Raw genomic sequence first — 20479 nt, 5'->3', positions numbered from 1 at the left:
CGATTGCAATCGAATTTTGCCGAGTTTACGATCGCCTCTCTATTTCTTTTCCTCTCTCTCTCTCTCTCTGCTCGCTCACTCTGAGAAATCCCGATTGTCGTTATGTAAATTGATATCGACCGCTGCAACTGTTTGAACAATTAAGAATGAATAATGAGGCCGTAAATTCGTGTACGCAGAGGCACAAGCAGCAGCTACGTTGAGAAAGTTGATTGAAAGTAAATTTTCATGAATGGCGAGCGGTGGCGAAAACAGTGGTGCGCGCAGCGCAGCCGGAGGAAGAAAGAAAAGGCGAACGCGCGTGCCCGAGCGAGAAAGAGAGCATTCATCTGGCAAACTGTTTACTCCTTGCGGCCAAGCATCCGTAACGTATAGCTCGGTTCATTCATGCTTCCTCCTCTCTCTGCCTCTCTCTCTCTCTCTCTCTCTCTCTCTCTCTCTGGCTCCGTTGCTGGCTCTCGGGCGCAACGGAGAAGGCGCGCAAAAAAGAAAGGTAGGTATGGGCACAGCATCCATTGAAGCCGCTTATCTGCTCACCTGACTCGCGGAAGCGGCTCGTCTAGTTCCAAGCAGGCGAGCGGATGTCGTGAGAGGAAGTGACGTTCTCCCGGCTGCACGTGCGCTCTGCTTTGCAAATCGCGCAAAAAGAGAAACAACGAGACTAGCCCCCGCGTTACGTTCATTCATCTACTGCCAAATGAATCACATCCTCTCTCTTGCTGAGGCTGCTGATGCTGCTGTTGCTGCTGCTACTGCTGCAAGAGCAAAACGAAAGCTCACGTGTTTCCTAGTCGGCAAAAACCTGCTCGGCCTCGGGCGCCTCTCTCTCTCTCTCTCTCTCTCTCTCTCTCTCACAGCCGATACCACCTGTGGCTTATTATACCTGCGTGCGCCTGCTTGTCTTGATCCTGCGCGTGCTGCTTTGTCCTCCTCCGTACTGCTCGCTGGCGTTGCTACCGGCCGGTTTTATCGTGTAAATTGCAGGCTTACGGACGATGAGGGAACCGATGTGAAATTTGTAAGAGAATCAATTTGGTTTGTGCCGCCTACAAGCTACACAACGCTCGTTCACGAAAGAATTGGCGCTCTTTATTTCATTCGGCCGCTTCTCCCTTCTCGAGCATCGGCGGCGATCCTACGAGAGAGGGAGAGAGAGAGAGAGAGAGAGAGAGACGGACGGTCGGACAGACTCGACGAGTGGGTAATGAGGCCCCGGGCGCAAGTCAGCCGTAACTTGAGTGCGATATACACCTATACTCGAGTCGGCGGCGCGACTAGTTTCGCAATAGAGCGCGCATCGTTAGCACACACGCGCCTTCGACTCTCCAACTCTCTACTTACAAACTTTGGGTGCGCAACGTCACGTCTCGGCTCGTTCATTCACATAAGCAGAAACCGCTCTCCTTATCTCGTCTCTCTCTCTTTCTCTCTCCGTCCATCCATTCTCTCTCTCGGCAGTCTCCCCTCCTCGACCCGCGCTGAACCGCTCGGCTCGGCCCCGCGCGCGCGAGCGGCGCGTGTGCTTCTGTCTCTCTCGCACTCACCTGCGGGCCTCTCCGCGAGCCGCCTGCGACGCGCGCGTGCTTCGCCGAGTGACAGTAGGCACCAGGTACCAAGTGCAAGTGCGTGGTGTGCTGGTGCGCGTTCGTCGATGGAAATGCGCCGCCGCTGGCGCGCCCGGCCGCCGTCTGCTTCGAGCGCGAGGCGCGGCCCAGCGGCTCGCGCGGCCTAGCGCAACAAAGCCCGTCACAGGCGCTGACGCACGGCGCGCGCGATTGATGCATGAGCGCCAGCCGACCGCGGACTACCCCCTCGCCGTCACTCATGTACGTGGATCTGGGCGACGGAGCCCACTACCAATATCACCACATGGGCTTTCAAGCCAAGGCCATGAAGCCCTTCGCCAGGCCGAGGCCCACCATTGGTAATTCCCGCGAACGGCCGCAAAAAACTCGTCCCGAAGCTATAATAAGCTCATAAATAGTCGAATAGTGGAGGTAGGGGCATCGCTGTTGTTTTTTGCGCGCAGGTGTGTTCGCGCGCGGTCGCTCGGGCCGCCGGGCCCGCTGACATCTGGCGGACGATCGCGCACTCTCCGCCTGGCCAGCGCTTCCGACTCATATCGCGAGTGCCCAGCTTCTCGTCGCGACTTTTTGCGCGGACGGCGATCGCCGATGTATCGCCCGTCGGACTGGTCGCCCGTTATTGCGCGCGCGCCGCTCACAGACCATCAAGCGACGACCAGTCGGAGCGCAATCAACCAATAATAGTCCTCAATTTACGTACGCGCCCGTAATGCAAGGATAAAAGAAACTTTCCAGCTCGCCCGCACGCGGCACCCGCGTTGCGACAATGAGAGCAGAGCCGGCGCTGCTATCCCGAAAACGTCGAGGGGAGCCCGTCTTCGAGCCGCAGCTCGTGCGGTTAAAAAGAGACGATTGTCCACTCGTTACGTACGATAAAAGTGTCGGTTCGGCCGAAATCTTTGTATCGCGTCGTTATCCGCTTAACAGCGCCACTTGTACGAGTACAATGGTGCGTGCGGAGAAGAATGCATCTGCCGCCGCCGCCGCTGTTGCTGTTGCTGCTGCTGCTGCTGGCCAGTCACTCGATTCCAGGAACGAGGAGGAGGCGAAAAGTACGCCTATTCGCTCTGCGAGGCAGAGGCAGAGACATTTCTCTGAACTTCCGCTGTTGCCGCGAGATTCAACGGTTCGCCGGGTTATCAGTAGTGCCTTTTGGAGAACGCGTGTTTCATGCTGATATCGAGCAAAAGCCAGCCTCTGCGGCTTTGTGTTTTTATACCCCGATAACGTTGCCCCGCGACGTACTTTCCTCGCTCCCCTTCTCTCTCTCTCTCTCTCTCTCTCTCTCTCTCTCTCTCTCTCTCTCTCGCTCGTTCACGGTTCTTCAAAGCTTTTCTTCTCGGTCGCGTAAATCGCCGACTTAACAACGTAACATCTCAATTATAAATTCACTGGCCGCCATACTTTCTGCCCATAGAAGTCAACGCACCTCGCAATCCTTGAGGCGGCGTTCTTTCCCCTCGATTTGCGCGCTTAGTATGTGCATCGCGGCGTCGATCTGCGATAAAAGCTATACCGCCACCGTTCGCATGCTCGCGCGACGCGTAGCTATCTGCGCCGCGACGTGTACGAGGAAAGAAAAAAAACGAGGAACGCGCGTCGCGTTCGGTCGAAACTCGGCGCGCGGACGAGCCCGCGAGCTCGAGCGCTTCGTTAGTGCCTACTCGTCCAAACGCGCAGTATTAACATTTTTTTTCTTCGCTCTTTTGGCTGCTTTGGCGCGCGCATTCCTCGTGCTGCTCCTGCCTCTGCGCTCGACCGCGTTTTATTCGCGCGCGAGACAAAGAGGCGAGAGCCGCGTCAGGCGAAAATTGTGCGTCATTAAAAAGATTGAGGCGAATTAAGCGCGCCAATTGCTGGAAAACTTGCGCGCAAGGCCAAAAAACGCCGCGCGCCTTTATCAAAACAAATCCCTCGCGCCGCCGCGGTTTGCTCGCGCATCGCGCGCCTCGCGTACACAGCGGGAATGGAAGAGGGCAGCAAACCAAGTCGGCCGACAGGTGCAGCGCGTGCGCGTACGCCAACTCTGTCCCTTCGCGTAGTACGTTGGACTGGCGACGCCTTCCATATGCCGAATGTAATGCCGCGGGAGCGCGTTTTAATAATCCGACTGACCGCAATTACGGCAAGTCGCTCGGTCGGTCGCCCACCTCTGGAACGTAGGTGTGAAGTATAGCCGCGCGTACCGGCGAACAGTCCGAAGGCTCGAAATTACGGGTTGTCGCGAGCGATCAATCGTCGCGATTAATGCTCCGAAATGGGCAGCGCTCAACAGGTGCAATGACAGCGCCGCAACAGGTACACGACCGATCGAGGCGAAAGGGGTGCGCTTTGTTGCCCACGCACGTGCAACGCTCGCGTTGATTAGCGCTCGGGACAGGCCGTCGGCGGATCCCTACAGGCCTCCATGAATATCGCGCCTGCCCGAGCAGCGAGGAGCGAGCAGCGGGCACCGGCGCGAAGGCTCTATTTTCAACGACTCGTTGCGCCGCTCGCGCACGTGCGCTTCGACGGCGTAGTCCGTTGAGCGGGCCCGCGACGCCCCCCTCGTAAACGTATCGCGCGCAGAGCGCTTGCACGACACGCCCGTAATTTTCCTCGGCGAGCCGTTTTCGTCGGCAGCGCCCGCCGATCGCCGGCGATCGCCGGCGATCGCCGATGGAAATTTATGCGCGGCGCGGGTTAGGTATCGCGCGCTGGCCGTCTGACCCCTGCGCCGCTTGCACGACCATTTGCATCGGTCGGCGGTATGCTGTTGGACTGGCGCGGCCGGCCGATCGACGGCTCTCGTCGATGCACTCGTCGTCGCTGCGCGTTCGAGACGCAAGCCCAATTTCCCAACTGACCGCGACTCCGCGTCGTCTGCTCGGCCTCGCCGTTGAAAACGCCCGGCGCAAAAGGAGAGGCGACTTTTATTTTTCTCCGTTTTTTTCGCGTTCTTTGTACGTTTTTCCCAAGGCTCTCGTCGAAGCCTCCATTGTTTTTCTATTCAAATTTCGCCGGTTTCTCACACGCGCCGCTGATGCCCAGCGGCACCAGCAGCGCCACCACGAGACGTTAAATTGGCCAATAATGTCGAGTCCCGGGGCTTTGTTCTCTGGACGATTTATCAAACGAGCGATAATTAAGCACGATGTCGAGCTGCGAGCGACGAGCGAGACGATAAGCCACGTACTCGTATCAGTGCGCGCACGAGAGTTGGTCATTGTTGGGTTTGGAAGTTGGTAATAGGCTGTTATATACGCTCGTCCGACATTTACATTCAATGGAAATGTCGAGCGCGACGTTATTCTTAGCTGCACGCGGAATATTGATCGGGCTTGGCCCGAATTAAGCGGCAATTAGAGCGCTCGGCTGTCTTCCTCTCCGATGCTCGGCGAGAGGGATGAAGGCGGCAAGGTCGGTTGACACAGCTCTGGACGCTCGCGCGGAGGCGTACCGAGGCATGACGAGGAGAGCTGCTCCGAGCCACTTGCGCACGCGATGCACCTGCGATCGTTCTCTCTCTCTCTCTCTCTCTCTCTCTCTCTCTCTCTCCTATTTGCGCGATGCTATCGCCGAGCGCGCTATAGAGAGTCGGCGAGCTCGTGCCCGCGTGCGCGTGTGTGGGGGGACAGCCAGCGCGAGAGAGCTGCTACTGCTGCTAGGCGCATTATATATGGCAGCCGCCCCTGCACCTGACGTGCCTGCTATGCTGTCCGAAGCGAGCGCCGTGTGAGAATCGCCATTAAGCCGGCTTCTCACACACGCGCGCGGCGCGCTCGTACGCACCTTGCAACCCCTTGAACCTTGCGCTCGCTCGCTCGCTCGCTCGCTGGCTGGCTGGCTCGGCCGCTCGCCGGTCGCGCTTCGTCGCCGCTCGCGCGTCCAAAGTGCCCAGCGGGACAAAGACCTGCTCGCGCGATGAGACCTAGCCCAGGCCGTGGATTACACGAGCCGATATACTCGCGCGCGCTCGCCTCCCGATCGGTTCTGCGTACGCCTCGGAGGCCCGGCGAGCCTCCGTCGCCGCTCGCCGCGGAAGGCAACGCGAGTGGCCCGTGCGAGAGTATGCTAATGGCGACGCCTCTTGGCTCTGTTGTAGATGTCCCGACGCAAGTGCCGCCGCTCACGCCCGGGACCAACAAGAAGATGACCGAGGCCTTGAAGGCCTCCTTCGCATCGTGGGAAAAGGAGCAGATTCGCCTCAACATAACCAAAGGTCAGTGCGGACAATGCAGCTCGCGCATAAAAGCGGCAGCCGCCGCGGGCCATTACAATTGCTCTCCTCCCGCGCCTTTTCACTTGGCCTCCCTCCCCCCTCGCCCTCCTCTCTGAGCGCGCGCTCGCCGCCCCGGTCCTCGCTCGTCAAACGCCTCCAGGAATGTCCGCGGCGCGCAGCCAAAGTTCACGCGGAGGTCAACGGCGCGCGGGAACAGCGCGGAGATCCGCGAGCAAGCCAAGCGGAAGTATCGTCACAGCCGCGTGGCTCTGAATGCGCATACCGGAAGTATAGGCCGATCGGCTCTCTCGCTCGGTCCCTCGCGCGATGCCTACCGATTAGACGGCATGCGACCGAGCCGCGACGCGACAAGTGCACCAGATTGTTTATCTCTCGTACCTGCCCGCGTGGCGGCGCGCGGACCGGGGCCCGGGGCAAACAGGAGAAAAGGAGGCCCGGACAAAAGCCTCTGTTGGCAGAGAGCCAACAAGAATCAAGCCTTGGCAAACAGGGCGACCAAATATCGGCGGCGAAGCTTTGATCATCATCGTTTCCGCGCCATTAGAAGAGCAGCCTACGCGTACGTGCATTCGCGCCTCGGCTCGCTCGGATGGGCTGTTTGCTTTTTACCTCGCCTCGACCTTCACTCGTGTCTTTCCTCTTCTCTCTCTCTCTCTCTCTCTCTCTCCGCTCTCCTTCTCATTTTTCGGCACACACTCGAGTGCTCGTTAGCGTAGCCAATGATCGTTGCACGATTTCAACTAACTGCGATAAGAACGATGATGCTTTTGCAGATCCCCGACAGTGGTCGGAATCGGCGGTAGCAAACTGGCTGCAATGGGCCATCCGCGAGTTCTCGCTCGAGGGGGTGGCCATGCAGCCTTGGCAGCACATGAGCGGCAAGCAGATCTGCGCCATGGGCAAGGAGTCGTTCCTCGCCAGGGCACCGGTCTTCATGGGCGACATTCTCTGGGAGCATCTCGAGATTCTTCAAAAGGGTAAGAGGATAATTGTCGAAACTGTCGCCTAACATATATAACTCGAATAATCGCCGACGCGCGCGCGCAACAATACAATTACACAGCGGCGCACGGAGGCGAACATTAAAACAAATGAAAAAGAAACCGCGCGTCACGCTACGAGTTATGCTCGCTCGGAACTGGCGAGTTTTCATCGAAATTGCCTCGGCGCGTACAGCGCGGCCACGGCTTTTCGAGCATTTTCCAAGGACCGCGGCACATCGACGTCGCGCTCGCGCGCCCGCGAGACACACTCAACGTACGTTTACCATCCAAACAAAGAAAATCGTAACAAAGACAGGCTAAACACGGCTATATAGGCCGCTATGCAAATCGCTTCTAAAAGTAGAATCTCGTTTCGAGCGTGCAAGAAGGAGCGAGAGAAAAAAAATGAGAACCGTTTAGCGTTTCCGTATCAGCGAGCTCGAGTCGCGGAACAAGTGAAACGAGAAGAAGACGAGGAAAAAAGAGCCAGTATTGGCGTAAGAGAGGAAGCTCGTGCCCGAGGCAAAGAGAAAGAGAGAGAGAGAGAGAGGGGCAGAGAGGAAAGCAGCGGAAAAAGAAGAAGAGCGACCCGCTGAGGTGATGTGACTCGCTGAAAATAGATCAGATTTCCGTAAAAATCGCAACAGGTAGTAGCGATGATCGCACACAATGAGCCCCCAAAGGAGCCCATACAAATCAGTCGTCCGGAAGCGCGCACTTACGCAAACTTATGGCCCTTTTTCTCCTCGTCCCTCATTTCCCTGTTGACACGAGTATATGCTGCGCTCTTTCAGCCTCTGTTCACGGAATATTTGACAGCTCAATTGATCGGAGCGCTGCACGAGCGGCGACGGCGGCGCCGGCGACACGCGCGCGTAACTGTGCTTTCCATTCTCCACCAGCGATTTTTCAGGCTGCGCCGAGTTTGCGCAAAGGGCCGACCGGCTGAAAAGCGGGAAAACGAAGCGGGCGCCCACGGATCTCTGTTGCACGCGCCAGAGGACGCCCGTCCGATTCCTCGGCACGGCCTCGCCTCCGATTGCCGTTACGCGCGTGTACGTGCAGATTTGGATCTCTTTGTTGTTCACAGCGACGCTGCACCACACGCGAAACGGCTCTTATCTCGAGCGATGGATTCGTCAGCTTGCGGCTGCTGCTGCTGCTGCTGCTGCTGCTGCTGCTGCTACGCGCTGATAAAAATTAAGACCGAGCGAGCGTACGCACGCGCGCCACTTTTCAGCGCAGATATCGCGCTGTACCTCTTCCGCTCGCTCGCCTTGCTTCGCTTTCTTTTTCCTATCGACGTCCCGTGGAGACCCAATCGTACGGCTTGGACCAGTCGGTCGCGTCTCGGTCTGAATTTCACGCAAGGCTCGCTCTTGTCTTACAGAGGTGGACGCCGAAAAGGCGTCGCTGGAGAACATGCCGGCGAACCTGTACGAGAGCGTGTGCATGCCGGACTTGGGAGAGTTCCTGGGTTACAACCAGGCGAACGCGGCTGCGGCGGGCACGAGCGGCGGCGGCGGCGGCGGCGGCGGCGGCGGCGGCGGCAGCAGCGCGTCGTCCTCCAGTGCCGTGGCCACCGTGCCCGACAGCAGCCAGGGCAAGAGTCCAGCCACGAGCTCCAGCAGCTCGCCCTCGGCCACCAATCAGCCGCCCCCCGGCCCTATCGCCACTCCGTCGCCCGTCGCTGTGTCTTTGCCGCCGAGACCCTATCACAACGAAGGTAAGCCGCACTCGCGTCGACGTCACCTAGCTCCATTGCGCAACGACCATCATTATTTCGCCCGCTCAACTATTGTAATTTTTATTGTGGCCATATAAATCATTTCACAATGGGCACAAGTAATGTTCATAATTTTAACACATGCCGTCGTAAAAGGAAAAAAACGATGGCGCAATTGCCACGATTACTCCATCGAGAATTTTCACCCAAAACATTCGACCCGCTGCAAGGCTGCTCTTTCGGAACATCAAAAATATCGATAAAAGTTGTGCTTGGCGGTACAGGATGAACGAAAGAGAGTGGCGGCGAAGGACGAGGCAACCAGGGGAGGGGGCATTTCGTGACAAAACTGCAGTCCGTGTTTCCCCGATTGTAATGCAAACGAAAGCCGCCTCTGACTGCAGGTTGTGCGGCGGTGGTTTCTCATTGTTACGTCAAGCGCAAGAGAGACTCTCGTTCTCGATAGCATCTATTCCGTGAGCGAAGTGCAGCGCCGCGCGTCGCCTCGCGTTGCGACTCCATACTCGCAGCGCGCGGGCATATATCTCTTTGAAGCGCGCGAGCAGGCAACGCCAGAGTTGCGTTAACGTTAGCCGCTCAGCCCGCTCATTATCGGCCGCTCGTAAGTTTCGGTTTTCACGAGAATACAATTCGACTGGCGCGCGCGGCCATTCCGGAATTTCAATTAATTATTCAGAAGGGAACCCAATCGATGACCGAACCTCTCTCTCGTTTTACTTTCTTTTCTTTGTTTTTCTTTTTTAATGCCGCTTATCGTATGCGATAGATCTCTGTTCTTGCGTGCATGAATGATTCATTAGCGAGGGGGGCTGTTGCACTCGTTGCACTACTGCTCGCGGAGCGCGGACTGCTGAGCCATATTTTGTTGTTGAAATAGCGCTGCGCGGACGCGTGGACGCGCGATTCCCACAGCGATCAAATCCTAATTCGACTTATCGAGCCGGCGACTAGTGCCAGCCGCCAGCCGCCAGCCGCCAGCCGCCAGCCGCCAGCCAGTTTCGCGCGGCGGTACTTGCGACCAATAGAACAAATCGAGCGCAATTATACGCACTGCTCGTCGAGCATTTACAAGAACAATCAACGAAGGCACGGATTGGAGCGGCGAGGCCCGCAGTGCGCTCGCAACGAGTATTAATACGCGCCGCCGCGGGGACACGATGAATTTTAATGTGCGCGCATGCAAATGGCCCGTGCGCAGTACGGGCCGCCGCCAATCGGCTGCCCACTGCAATCTAATCGAACGGCGCGCCGACGAGCTCGCGCTGTCGTCGGCGATTATCGATCGATTCTCCGAACCGCGACGGCGGCGAGGACTGCCGCCCGCGCCGTCGGAGAGCCGTTCCTCCTGGATCGCCATCGGCGCGCGCGGAACAATGGGGCGCACCTCCGGCCTCGCGCTCGCCACCGATGATTGGCCTTACGTCAGCGCTGGACGCCACGAGGGAAAGCCAGCGCGCTCGGCGGCGCGAGGCCCGCATCGGCTCGGGCCGCGCACGTGCGGGGCGACGTCGCCCACATCGCCGGGTCGTGATTTCAGGGCCGACGACGAGAAAGCGAATTCGGCGCGCGCCCGATTATCCTCACGTACGCGCGTACACGTAGCTTTCGCGCGCGGCGTGCGAGCCGGCCATTGTAACGAAATACATAACGAGCTTTGTTGAGTCAGCTCTTAATCAAGAATAATGAGCGCGCGCGCGCGGTCGTCGACGTCAATTTGCTCGCGAGACTTGGTTCGCTATTCGCCTTTCGCCTCGTGACGACGATATTAACGATCATAATCGTCGGGCACACAGTCAACGTACGCGACGCCGCTGGACAAGGTCAAGCCCGAAAAAGGCATCGCTGACGGGCCACGGGCGCGCACGAGTGGGTACTTGCATGTTGATCGCAGCCGGCTGGCCGGCTCTGTGCCGGGCGCCAGGAGCGATTGGATTCGCGAGAGAGTGGCATCTGGTCCCCTCTCGCGACAGCACAATAGGCGCGAGCGGAGCATCTTGGAAGGAGGTTTTCTTCCCCGCGCGCCCGAGGGGATGGCCGCACTCGCTGCCTGAATTGTCCGGGGGGAGGAGCAGCTCGTCCCCACCCCCTTTAGCTTCCGGTTGTAACGCGAGAGCTTTCGATGCCTGGCTCCCCTTAACGACCTCTCCACTCTCTCTTTCTCTCCTGCCTCGTAACGACGCGGCTCCCGACGCGGCTCCCGACGCGGCTCCCGATCGCTTCGTATTATGTATTTTTCGTGGGTGTGCGCTCGCGCTCGAGAGAGAAAGAGAGAGAGTATTGCATGTCTCCTCCTCCCTGCCTGCGACTATCTCTTCCTTCCTCCGCTCCGGCGCGCGCCACACGTGTTCCGCTCCTTTCCTCCTCTCGGGCGCGAGAGCCCGCGAGGGTATAAGATTTCCACTTATCAGTGCCCATTGACGGACGTGTGGGTCGTTATAGGCGCTGCGCCAGTGAATGAGCGAGCGAATGAATCGGCGACCTTGAATCTCGGCAGGCTGCACGCTTCATTCATATCGACACCTTTGTGTGTCACTGCTGCAACTCGCAACAACGCAACGCGCGACTCAAAAAGGCGCACCCCTTTCTCTCGCTTTGTTCCTTCTCTGTGTGCGCAGCGCTCGATGGTCTTTTTTTTCTCCCTTCTCCTTCGTCTACTCCTTCGTCTCATTTGGTTTCTTACGCGAGGGCCCATTCGTATTCCACGCGTGGTGCTTCGCGCGAGCGAGGCCTTTTGTATGGTGTGTGCCGCGGCGACGTGGCGCCGCGAGGGAGGAATACAATTTTATTATTATTATTTTTTTTTTTCGAGGATGTGCCGAGAAATATCGGATCGAGCCTTACATAATTCATGCGCGATCGACGCGCCAAAGGTTACGTGCCGATACATCCTCGAGCATTGAAATTCGCGTGAAATTCGAGCGAAAAAAAAAACAAAAGGAATCGCGAGGAGAAGAGCCACCGCTGGGGGCAATGTTGCCCCGCGCGCCACTGGTTTTACTGGCACGGCGGCAACTCACGCACGCTGTTGGCGAAGGTACGTCAGCAGCAGCGCTGATTTAACCATGCTCAAAGGTACGCGACACGTAGGACCGCCCATTGTTTGCGACGACGAAAATTTGCGTGAGCATAGCCTCTCATGAGAGCGTTCGCGTAAGGAGTAAAAGAAAGAAAGCGAGTGCGAGAGAGAGAGGGGGGAGGAGAGAGAGAGAGAGAGAGACAGCGTTTCCGGCCTCTTCGGTGTCACGTGCGGCAACCCTCCGGCATCCGGTCGTCGTAGCGCTCTCTCTCTCTCTCTCTCGCTCTCCCCTCTCGTTCGATCTTCAGTCGCTTATACACACAGGCCCCTCTCGAAAATAGGCTAGGCCCAGTGAGGCGCGTGGGCGACGTCGACCACCTTATGCTCTTGGATACGTATTTCTTCTTCGTTTTTTTTTCCATCCTATCGTTGGCAGAGCCGAAAAATTGTTGTTTCCGCTGGGCTCTCCAGTTTCCAAGCCGCGCGCATCGTGATTTTTCATCGCAGATGTTTCGTGCGTAGGGGATCCACCGATATTTATTATACGTACGCAGAGTTTACTATCAACGTATTTACTGGGAAAAAAACAGAGAAAAGAGAATCGACCGAGAGAGAGGGAAAGACAGAGAATCAAGGCTACCGGATGCTCGGGCGAGCGGAGAAAAAGCGGAGAATCGTAATTGAAAGATGATAAAAGCCTGTAAACAAGCGTGTCCAGGACAAGATAATGATGTAGGTTGCGCCGTACGTATTCGGTGAATCACACTGCCACTGACAAAAATCAAAACGACGACGACGACGAGGCGACGAGTGCCCGGCGGGGCGGGAGGGGCATTGCAGTGGAAGCTATTGATAGAAGCGTGTATGCGCCACGTAGCCGATAATGCCTCGCACTGGCTCGCCGCGGCGCATATTAAATCGGCCCCCGGCCGCTTATGTGCGATTCATGCAAATTCATGCGGCGCGCGACGACGCAGCCAGCAGCAGAATTGCTCGCCCGCGACGAGCGTCTTGCGCACGCTCGAAGGTGCCTCCACGTTCGACGTCATATCTGCTGCCCGAAAAACGACAACTGAAGAGGAAAGGCAAAGAGAGAGAGAGAGAGAGAGAGAGAGAATGAGTGAGGGAGAGGGGCGAGGGGGAGCAAAAAATGGTGGAGGTATGAAAAACCGTTGCGAAGCCCTGCGGAGTATGCAGCCCATAGAGCGAGAGATCGTCCGCCGCTAATGAAAAGCTCGTTGCTTTATCCTCGAGACGAGAGCGAGCGAGCGAGCGAGCGAGCGAGCGGTGGCGGCGGCAACGGCGGCGACGGCAGCCAGCGGCGGCGGCAGCAGCAGCAGCAGCAGGTGGTTATAGTTAAAGGATCGGTACGGGGGCGTACCCCTCCCAGGACGCTCGTCTTCCGGCACGTTATCCCCACCGCGCGCGCGCCCAGTCGTATTCTACGAGAGCGCGAGCGAGAGATAGAGGCGCGCCGAAGGGAGGGGGGAAAGGAAGTAGCCGCGCGGTGGTGGCAGGCCGAGCGAGCGAACGGAAACGCGCCGAGGCACCGTCACAGTGACACGCGCGTGCAGCTCGCGTCAAGTGGTTTTGGTGTTGCTGCTGCTCGCGGCTCAGTCCCGCGCTCTCCCGCTCTCGCTCCATCTCCGCAGGCTCAAGCAGCGGCTCTGCCTCGCTCCTTTTATGTAATGTGCGCGACCAAGTGATCTCGCCGCGAGCGAACCCAGTGGTTCCGGCCGAAACGAGTGCCCCGGTAGAACTCCGCCTCGCAGTTCGGCCTTGTTGTTGTTCCTCGCTCTCTCTCTCTCTCTCTCTCTCTCTCTCTCTCTCTCTCTCTCTCTCTATGGTGCGCCGAAAGTGATCGCAGTGCGACGAGGCAGTGCTTCGAACGATGACAAGTAGATAAAGTGCGCGCGAGTAGATGCGCCGGACAGAGGCAATCAGTCGCAAGCGCACGAGCGGCCAGCAACAGTGTGGTCGGAGCCGAGGGTGAGCAAGCTGCGGCGTGTGTCAGTGGCGTTGGTCGAGGGGGCGCGAAGTTTGCCCGCGGAAGTGACGGCGCCACGGCAGGCGTCGCTCGGGTCGAGACGTCGGGCTCGCGGCCAGCGGCGCCGGCGAGCACGAGCCTAGCCACCACGGCAGCGGCGGCGGCGGCCTACCTCCAGCTGGCAGGAGCGCCAGATCTCGGCACCCTGCTCAACAACCCCAACTCCAGTGCCAGCAACGCCTCCGGCGCCAGCAGCAACGAGATGGTCCTGTCGATGCTCGACAACCTCGTAGCGGCGCACGAGCCCATCTACGCCGACTACCCCTCGTCCTATCAGGACATGACGCAGCTGCACCACCATCACCAGCAGCAACAACAGCATCAGCACCAGCACCAGCAGCAGCAGCAGCAGCAAAGGCGGCACATGCAACAGATGCAGCAACAGCAGCAGCAGCATTGCAGGAGCAACGGGCCGGTGCTGCTTTTGGCATCGTCACTCGACGCCACCACTCACACGCCAGGTTCGCCAATTTTCAAGACTGCCGACGTTCACACGCGTGTGCACATGCAGCTGTCTCGCTCGCGCTTCCGTTTCCGCAGCAACAACGGCTCCCACCACTCCGCCGCACTCGTGCTGCTGCTGCTGCTGCTACCAAGTCTCTCTTCTACCTCTTCTTTTTTCTCTCTTCTTACGTGCGACGGTGGCGGTAGCGGCGGTTTTGGGAAATTGGAGATGATAACTGAATGAGCGAGCGGTTTTCCTTGTGGGTTTTATGAATGAACGCCGAGAGTCGCTGTGGTTTCGCGCTGCCCAGTCCCACGGCGAAAAAAGGGAGGATGTCGAAAAGTCGTAGTGCGTTCTTTCATTCTCTTCTTCTCGCTCCTTCGTCTCTCTCTCTCTCTCTCTCTCTCTCTCTCTCTCTCTCTCTCTCTCTCTCTCTCTCTCTCTTTAAAAATAGAGCTCGCCGGAGCTTTTATCTCTGTCTGCCGAGTCTTCGATGCTCGGCAAAGTTAAGCCAGTCTGGCGGCTAAACAATGACACGACGAGCCTTAAGAAAAGTTTATTCGCGTTGCGCCGATTCACCGATAAGCCGGCGTAGCAGCGCGCAAAGGTGTTTGACGATAGCACACACAGGCAGCCGGAGAACGTCGCTCGTTTTTTTTTTATTTTCTTGTCAGCCAACGGGTTGAAAACAAAAAGTTGGCTTATCTTTGCGCGCAACAACGAGCGAAACACTGTGGTTTTTTCCCCGCTGGTTAAAAATTTCGCACGCGGCTAATTAATTTCTATGGTGCGCAGCAGATATAGTTTTATCGGGACAGAAAAAAAAAACACGAGCACGCGGAACAAAAAAAGTGAGAGAGAGAGAGAGAGAGACTGAAGCACGAACAAGAGCAAGACAGAGAGAGAGAGAAACGAAAGCAAAAAGCCCAGCGAAAGTAACGAGCCACGAGATATATATCCCCAGACGGAAGTGGCTAATTACAAAAGCGATATTTTGCGGGATGCAAGCTAAAATTAATCAAAATCTCGGCTCTCGCGAGCGAGCGTTGGCAGCTATTGATCGCGGGGCGCGCAGTTTCTAATGCACCGATGCCCCGGGTGTGTGTGTGTGTGCACAGTGAAAACTCGCGCGCGAGACAAACGGATACGTAGCGCGGCGATCAGAGTGATTTTCTTCATTAGTCCGCGCTCCGCGTAAACACACGGCCGTGCGCGGAGGACGGCCAAGCTGCCGCGCGGACTTTCCATAGAGTGACGAAACTGCTCGTTACACGCGCTCGGCGAACGCGATTGGCTCGCAGCGCCGCGCGTTTTTTTTCTCGCCGTTCGCCAATCAGATGTGCAACGACACCGCTCCACGCTCCCATCCAGGTTAATGAGATATCGATGCAGCGCTGGCGCAGATATAAAAACAATTAGCCGACAGCAACCAGCGGAAATTGTATTAATCAAGGCGCTCGGCTGCAGCGCCCGGCTCGCTCGCGCGAGATCAATGAGAGCCGGGTACATTTTTAATAAACATGAATTAATCAGGCCCCCGAGTCTCTTTTCATTCATCTGCCCGGCGCGCCGCAGTCTGTTCTCTCTCTCTCTCTCTCTCTCTCTCTCTCGAATATAGACGCGCGCACGTTTGTCCAATAATGGCTTCATTCGAGTATTTAAACTGCACTCCGCTCCTACAGCGCGACATGTTTGCCTTCTACGGCGTAAGGCAGCTGCCGCGCGAGAGTGCGACGTCGCTTCACTCTCTCTCTCTCTCTCTCTCTCTCTCTCTCTCTCTCTCTCTCTCTCTCTCTCTCTCTCTCTCTCTCTCTCTCTCTCTCTCTCTCTCTCTCTTTTAAGGGAGACGGAGAGCGGAGGACGAGTGCTAGCGAGAGGCAATGATAAAGAGGCGCGCGAGCGGCGCGTGCCGAGCGGCCCTTCCGACCGGCCGCCGCGAAGCGAGAGAGAGAGACAGACACCTGTTCCTTTCCTCTCTTTTTCTTCCTCGCGCGCGACATGCAGCCACTGCATCGTGCCAGCTACCTCCTCGTACATGCTCTCGGTCTATCTACGTTCCTGGCAAGATTCCGCTTCGATTTCATACGCAAGTACACGCGGCAATGCTTCATTGTTGCTCGTTGAATTTCGCGTTAAAATTAATCGACCAAATTCTGCTCGCAAATATGCATCGATTCATAAGAAATTCTTCAACAGTTGACTTCCACGATCTGCGATTTCTTTCTTTTCTTTTTTTATTATCGACGGTATCTTGTGTTATTTCTCCGGTGCTCACGGGATTTATTCATTCTGCTTTCAGACCGCTATGAATTTTTATCGTAGCGTCGTGTTATTAGATATCATTTATAATGGAAAATTCGATAATCCCAGCAATACCCTCGCCCGCGGTACATCCGGCGTTCACAATGCAAGCGACAATCGTATGCAGAAATCAATGTTGTCACACGAAAATAGACTAGCTGTTCTTGGAATTTTTTAAAGCTGCCCTGCTTCGGCTCGCTGCCTATTCGGGCGAGGGAGAAAACTCATCTGCGGCGCTGCACCAATTACGAGCGTGCAGAGTGTTTTTTAAATGGGGGAGTCGTAGTAAAGATCCCTCGTTGCTCTCCTCGATGATCCTCGAGAGGCAGGGCAGCTGTGACCACATTTTCCTCTTAAAACTACTTACGATTAAGGCTGCCTCGTTTTACATTCGACACGTCTTGGATTTATACACCGCGCCAGACGAGCGGAAGCAGCGCGCGCGTGCGCCTAATATCACTTCTCCTTCGTTTTTTGTTTCATACGTAGTTCCGAGGGCGGGATGCGAACAAAAAATCTTGAAGTGTAACGGGAAATCGAAAGATCGAAGAAGAAGAAGAAGAAGAAGAAGAAGAAGCAGCAGCGGCAATGCATGGAAGTTGTAACGATGAAAAGAGAGAAAAAGGAGGAAGGCGCGCGCGAGAGTATCGGCGAGTGACCTGCTGTTGCGGGACAGGTGTATGGAAATGTGCGCCAGACATAAAGTCTCGCCAACGTCGACCGATCGGCCCGCCGCACAGCTGGTCGCTATAGCTTATTATGCGCCATACCTTCTTTCTCCACAAAATACACATATATATGTACACACACACACACACACACACACACACACACACATACTGTTAATTAATAAGAGTGTCAGCCCCAAGGGAATGACATTTGTTTCAAGACAGCCCGATTTCCAGGAATTTCGGCCGTTTGTATAGATCCGAATCGATGCACATAATTTTAAATAATGATATAGACATTAATCGGATTGGTACGAATCCTTTTTCACAATATAGAAAAGCAGAATTTTTATTTGGTCTGTATTTACTGAAAACGACAAGGAGCCACGGCTGTTGGCGAGGCAAGCAAACAAGTTTGTCGAAACAAAGCAAACGAAAGAAAATCTGGTAATTTATTAAAGAATAAACTGACTGCATAGAGCTCGCTCGCTCTCTTGGCGGAAGTAGAAAAAATATTGACTCAATGAGCCCGGTGCATCACGGAAACTCGAGCAATGCAGAAAAGTTGGTTGGATCAGCTGGTCGTCGTCGTCGTCGCGGCTCTCAATGTGTCCCAGGTGCATGCCATGTGGACTCCGCATGCAGGCGCTCGCGACGACGATCTTCCTTTGGAGTGCTCGCCTGGTCAGGGGCCCGGCGAGTATGTGCGCGTCTACATCGGCACTCGGCGCCGATATCGCCGCTTATCAAAGTGTCGCTCGGACCATCGAGCGCGGAGGAGTGGGCGAGAGCGAGCAGCGGCGGAGGAGGTGGCGGCGGCCGTCGGTCGCTCGGAGGCCCCCGCTGCGCGATAGGCGGAGTTAGTTGTTCGCCAATCGAGGATTAGCGCCGCCTCCCCTTTTTGCAAGCCGGGGAAGGAGCCAGTCGAGGGAGAGGTCGGAGTGCACTCTGCGCACTAGCGACGCCAACGCAATACCGGCTCGTGTCCCACTCTCTCTCTCTCTCTCTCTCTCTCTCTCTCTCTCTCTCTCTCTCTCTCTCTCTCTCTCTCTCTCTCTCTCTCTCTCTCTCGCTCGCTCGCTCGCTCGCTCGGGCGCGGGCCGATTGCGCCGAGATGCCGATGGAGAACGCCGCGCACGCTCGATATTTAGGCCTCCATCGAAACGCTCTCGCGCGCTTTATCTCCCGCTCGTAGCAACGCGCTGTCGCGCGGAGCTAATTAACGTCGCTGACTAACGAGCCCCTATCGGCCAGATACGACCCTTGAAAATGGAGTAAAGCTATCGGCGCTACGCGATAATAGCAGTCGACGGAATAGTCGGGAATTCGCGGCGGTGTAGAATATAGTCCACGGACTCGGCCGAGAAACTTCCAAATAAACTTCCAAAATAACGGAAGCAGCCAGCAACACACGCGAGACTAAACAGACTCGCCCCCGCATCTGCGTCTGCATCCCCCAGGGACAGGGCGGCGTACTAAACGGCTACATGCTTGTCTTGTTCTTTCTCGCAGGCGGCTATCACCACCTACGCAGTCCCGCGGAGCAGCAGCAACAGGACAGCCGGCGGAGGGAGAGCTCGCCCCCCGCGCTGACGAGCGGCAATGGCACCGCGACGCAGCCCCCAAACAATAATCCCAGCGTAGCCAACAACAATAACAGCAACAACAACAACAATAACAGCAGTGCTCACAACAACAACAACACGACGAGCAATGCTTACATTCACCTTAGGAACCTCAATAGCCTCAAGTCCGAGAGTGAGTTGGAAATCAGACGTAGACTCGATCTAATTTGAGCTGCATCTCCAATGGCTTTCCGCTTACTATTTCATCGGTCGATTTGCATGCACAGCAAAGTTTGCCGCCGAGCGACCAGCGAGCAGTCGGTCGTCTATAAATGCACACCGCTTTTTCCGCGTGATCCAATTTACACATTGAGTAGCCGTTGCATGATTCGCGGAGGGTAGGAAAGCCTTTCGTTCCCGGAGTGCGAGAAGCGACGCGCGACTGATGTGCGCGCGGCACGCTCGTGTTTCAGCGAACTACGCGAATCACCAAACGTCGGAGCAGGCAGGAGCGCACCTGGGCTCGAGCAATGGCAGTGAGCTGGGCTCGGGGAGCGTCGGCGAGGATCTCAGGTCGTCGCAAGCTCCCGAGAGTTACCTCACGCCGGCACACTACTCGGGCTACGAAGAGCCGCCGAGCTCCGACTATCACGGCCTTGGTTCAGCCGCGTCGGCCACGCAAGAGCACCATCCCTCTGGACATGCCTACGGCCTGGACGCCTCGCCCGAGTTTTACGGCCAGGCGGCGGGCATGCAGCTCGAACCCAAATACCAGCCGCCGCCTTTCAAGAACTACCCTCGAAGTAAGCCGATTCTTATCTGTTATATATCTTATTATAGAGCTTATAGGCTTTCCACGGCGCCGCGTGCCGAGGGACGTCAAGGATTGTCGATGCATTTCTTATTTTCCAGATAGCGATGGATATCTTGGCTATTTTATTATGCTTGTTTTAGCGTCGCCGAGAAAGTTATACAAGTTTTTTTACTGATTTACGTGACTGGATTTTTCCGTCCTCGGCGGAGCGTGCATGGGCTATTTCTGAAACTAACAAAGTGGAAGATAATAGACGCGCGCGCGCGACTAATCGATTGCAAAAATCTGGAAGTCACACGGCGCGCGCTTGTGTTTCTCAAATCAAGATACGCGCGCGTTACAAGCTGCCATGAATAGGCTTTTGTTACGAATACAAATCATTGTTCTTTTTTTTATTTTTTTTGTTTTATTCTGTTTTTTTTTTTTTTTTTTTTTCGAGAACGACGCGTTTTCGTCGAGTTTGAAAATGCAAATGAATTAGAAGCAAGGCAGAGACCGATTGTTCGTGCACCAACGCGCGTCGTCGTACGAACGGGGAAGCTAATCTGAATACTTGATGTGTCAACAGGTCGCTATCACGAAAGTTACAGCGAGGGCGGCTACGGCCAGTACGACGCGACACCCTTCCAGACGGTTCCGGCCAGCGCAGGTCCTGGCGGCGGAGGAGCTGGAGGTGCGCCAGTGAACGAACAATGGGGAGTCAATCCGTCTGTTGGCGATCATCTGAATGCTCATCACCCGGCCTTCCTCGCGGGCCTTGGCCTCCGCGACTCCACCAACTCGTCGCATCATCCGTCGTCGATGGGCAATCAGAATCCGGACCACCAGAAGCCACTTCTGCCCAGCGCCATGCTCGCTGGCTATGCAGGTTTGTGCCGCTCGAGTGTTAGGAAATAGCCCAGCAACGCGCTATTGTAATCGAGTCGAGGGTCAACGTTCGCCGAAGCAACGTTTCGGTCGGTGGTTATCTATATCTTTTGCTATGGAGCTGACACGCATGACGCAATGTTGGGCAAGCGAATATTGAGCGATCATCAGGTCGCATTGCTCAACGCGTATATTATAGATCTTAAGAAACTGATTAA

At 56.2% G+C, this 20479-nt stretch overlaps 1 protein-coding gene across 5 annotated transcripts in view; it reads left to right on the top strand.

Moving 5' to 3' along the window:
• Nucleotides 1-20479, top strand: part of LOC131672481 (ETS-like protein pointed) — a 50518-nt gene that overhangs the window by 28321 nt on the left and 1718 nt on the right. For all 5 annotated transcript variants that reach the window (XM_058949730.1, XM_058949729.1, XM_058949728.1 and 2 more), the window contains exons 4-9: nucleotides 5671-5787; nucleotides 6582-6785; nucleotides 8182-8517; nucleotides 18528-18773; nucleotides 19054-19383; nucleotides 19963-20262. In XM_058949730.1, the coding sequence (XP_058805713.1) occupies nucleotides 5671-5787; nucleotides 6582-6785; nucleotides 8182-8517; nucleotides 18528-18773; nucleotides 19054-19383; nucleotides 19963-20262 (1533 nt within the window). The remainder of the gene's footprint in view (nucleotides 1-5670; nucleotides 5788-6581; nucleotides 6786-8181; nucleotides 8518-18527; nucleotides 18774-19053; nucleotides 19384-19962; nucleotides 20263-20479) is intronic.

Source organism: Phymastichus coffea, unplaced genomic scaffold (assembly GCF_024137745.1).
Source record: "Phymastichus coffea isolate CEN01 unplaced genomic scaffold, Cenicafe_Pcof_1.1 PCOF00151, whole genome shotgun sequence".
In the NCBI taxonomy this organism is placed as follows: Eukaryota; Metazoa; Arthropoda; class Insecta; order Hymenoptera; family Eulophidae; genus Phymastichus; species Phymastichus coffea.
The sequence above is the reverse complement of the archived record's forward strand: the minus strand, read 5'-3'. Positions and strand labels throughout refer to the sequence as shown.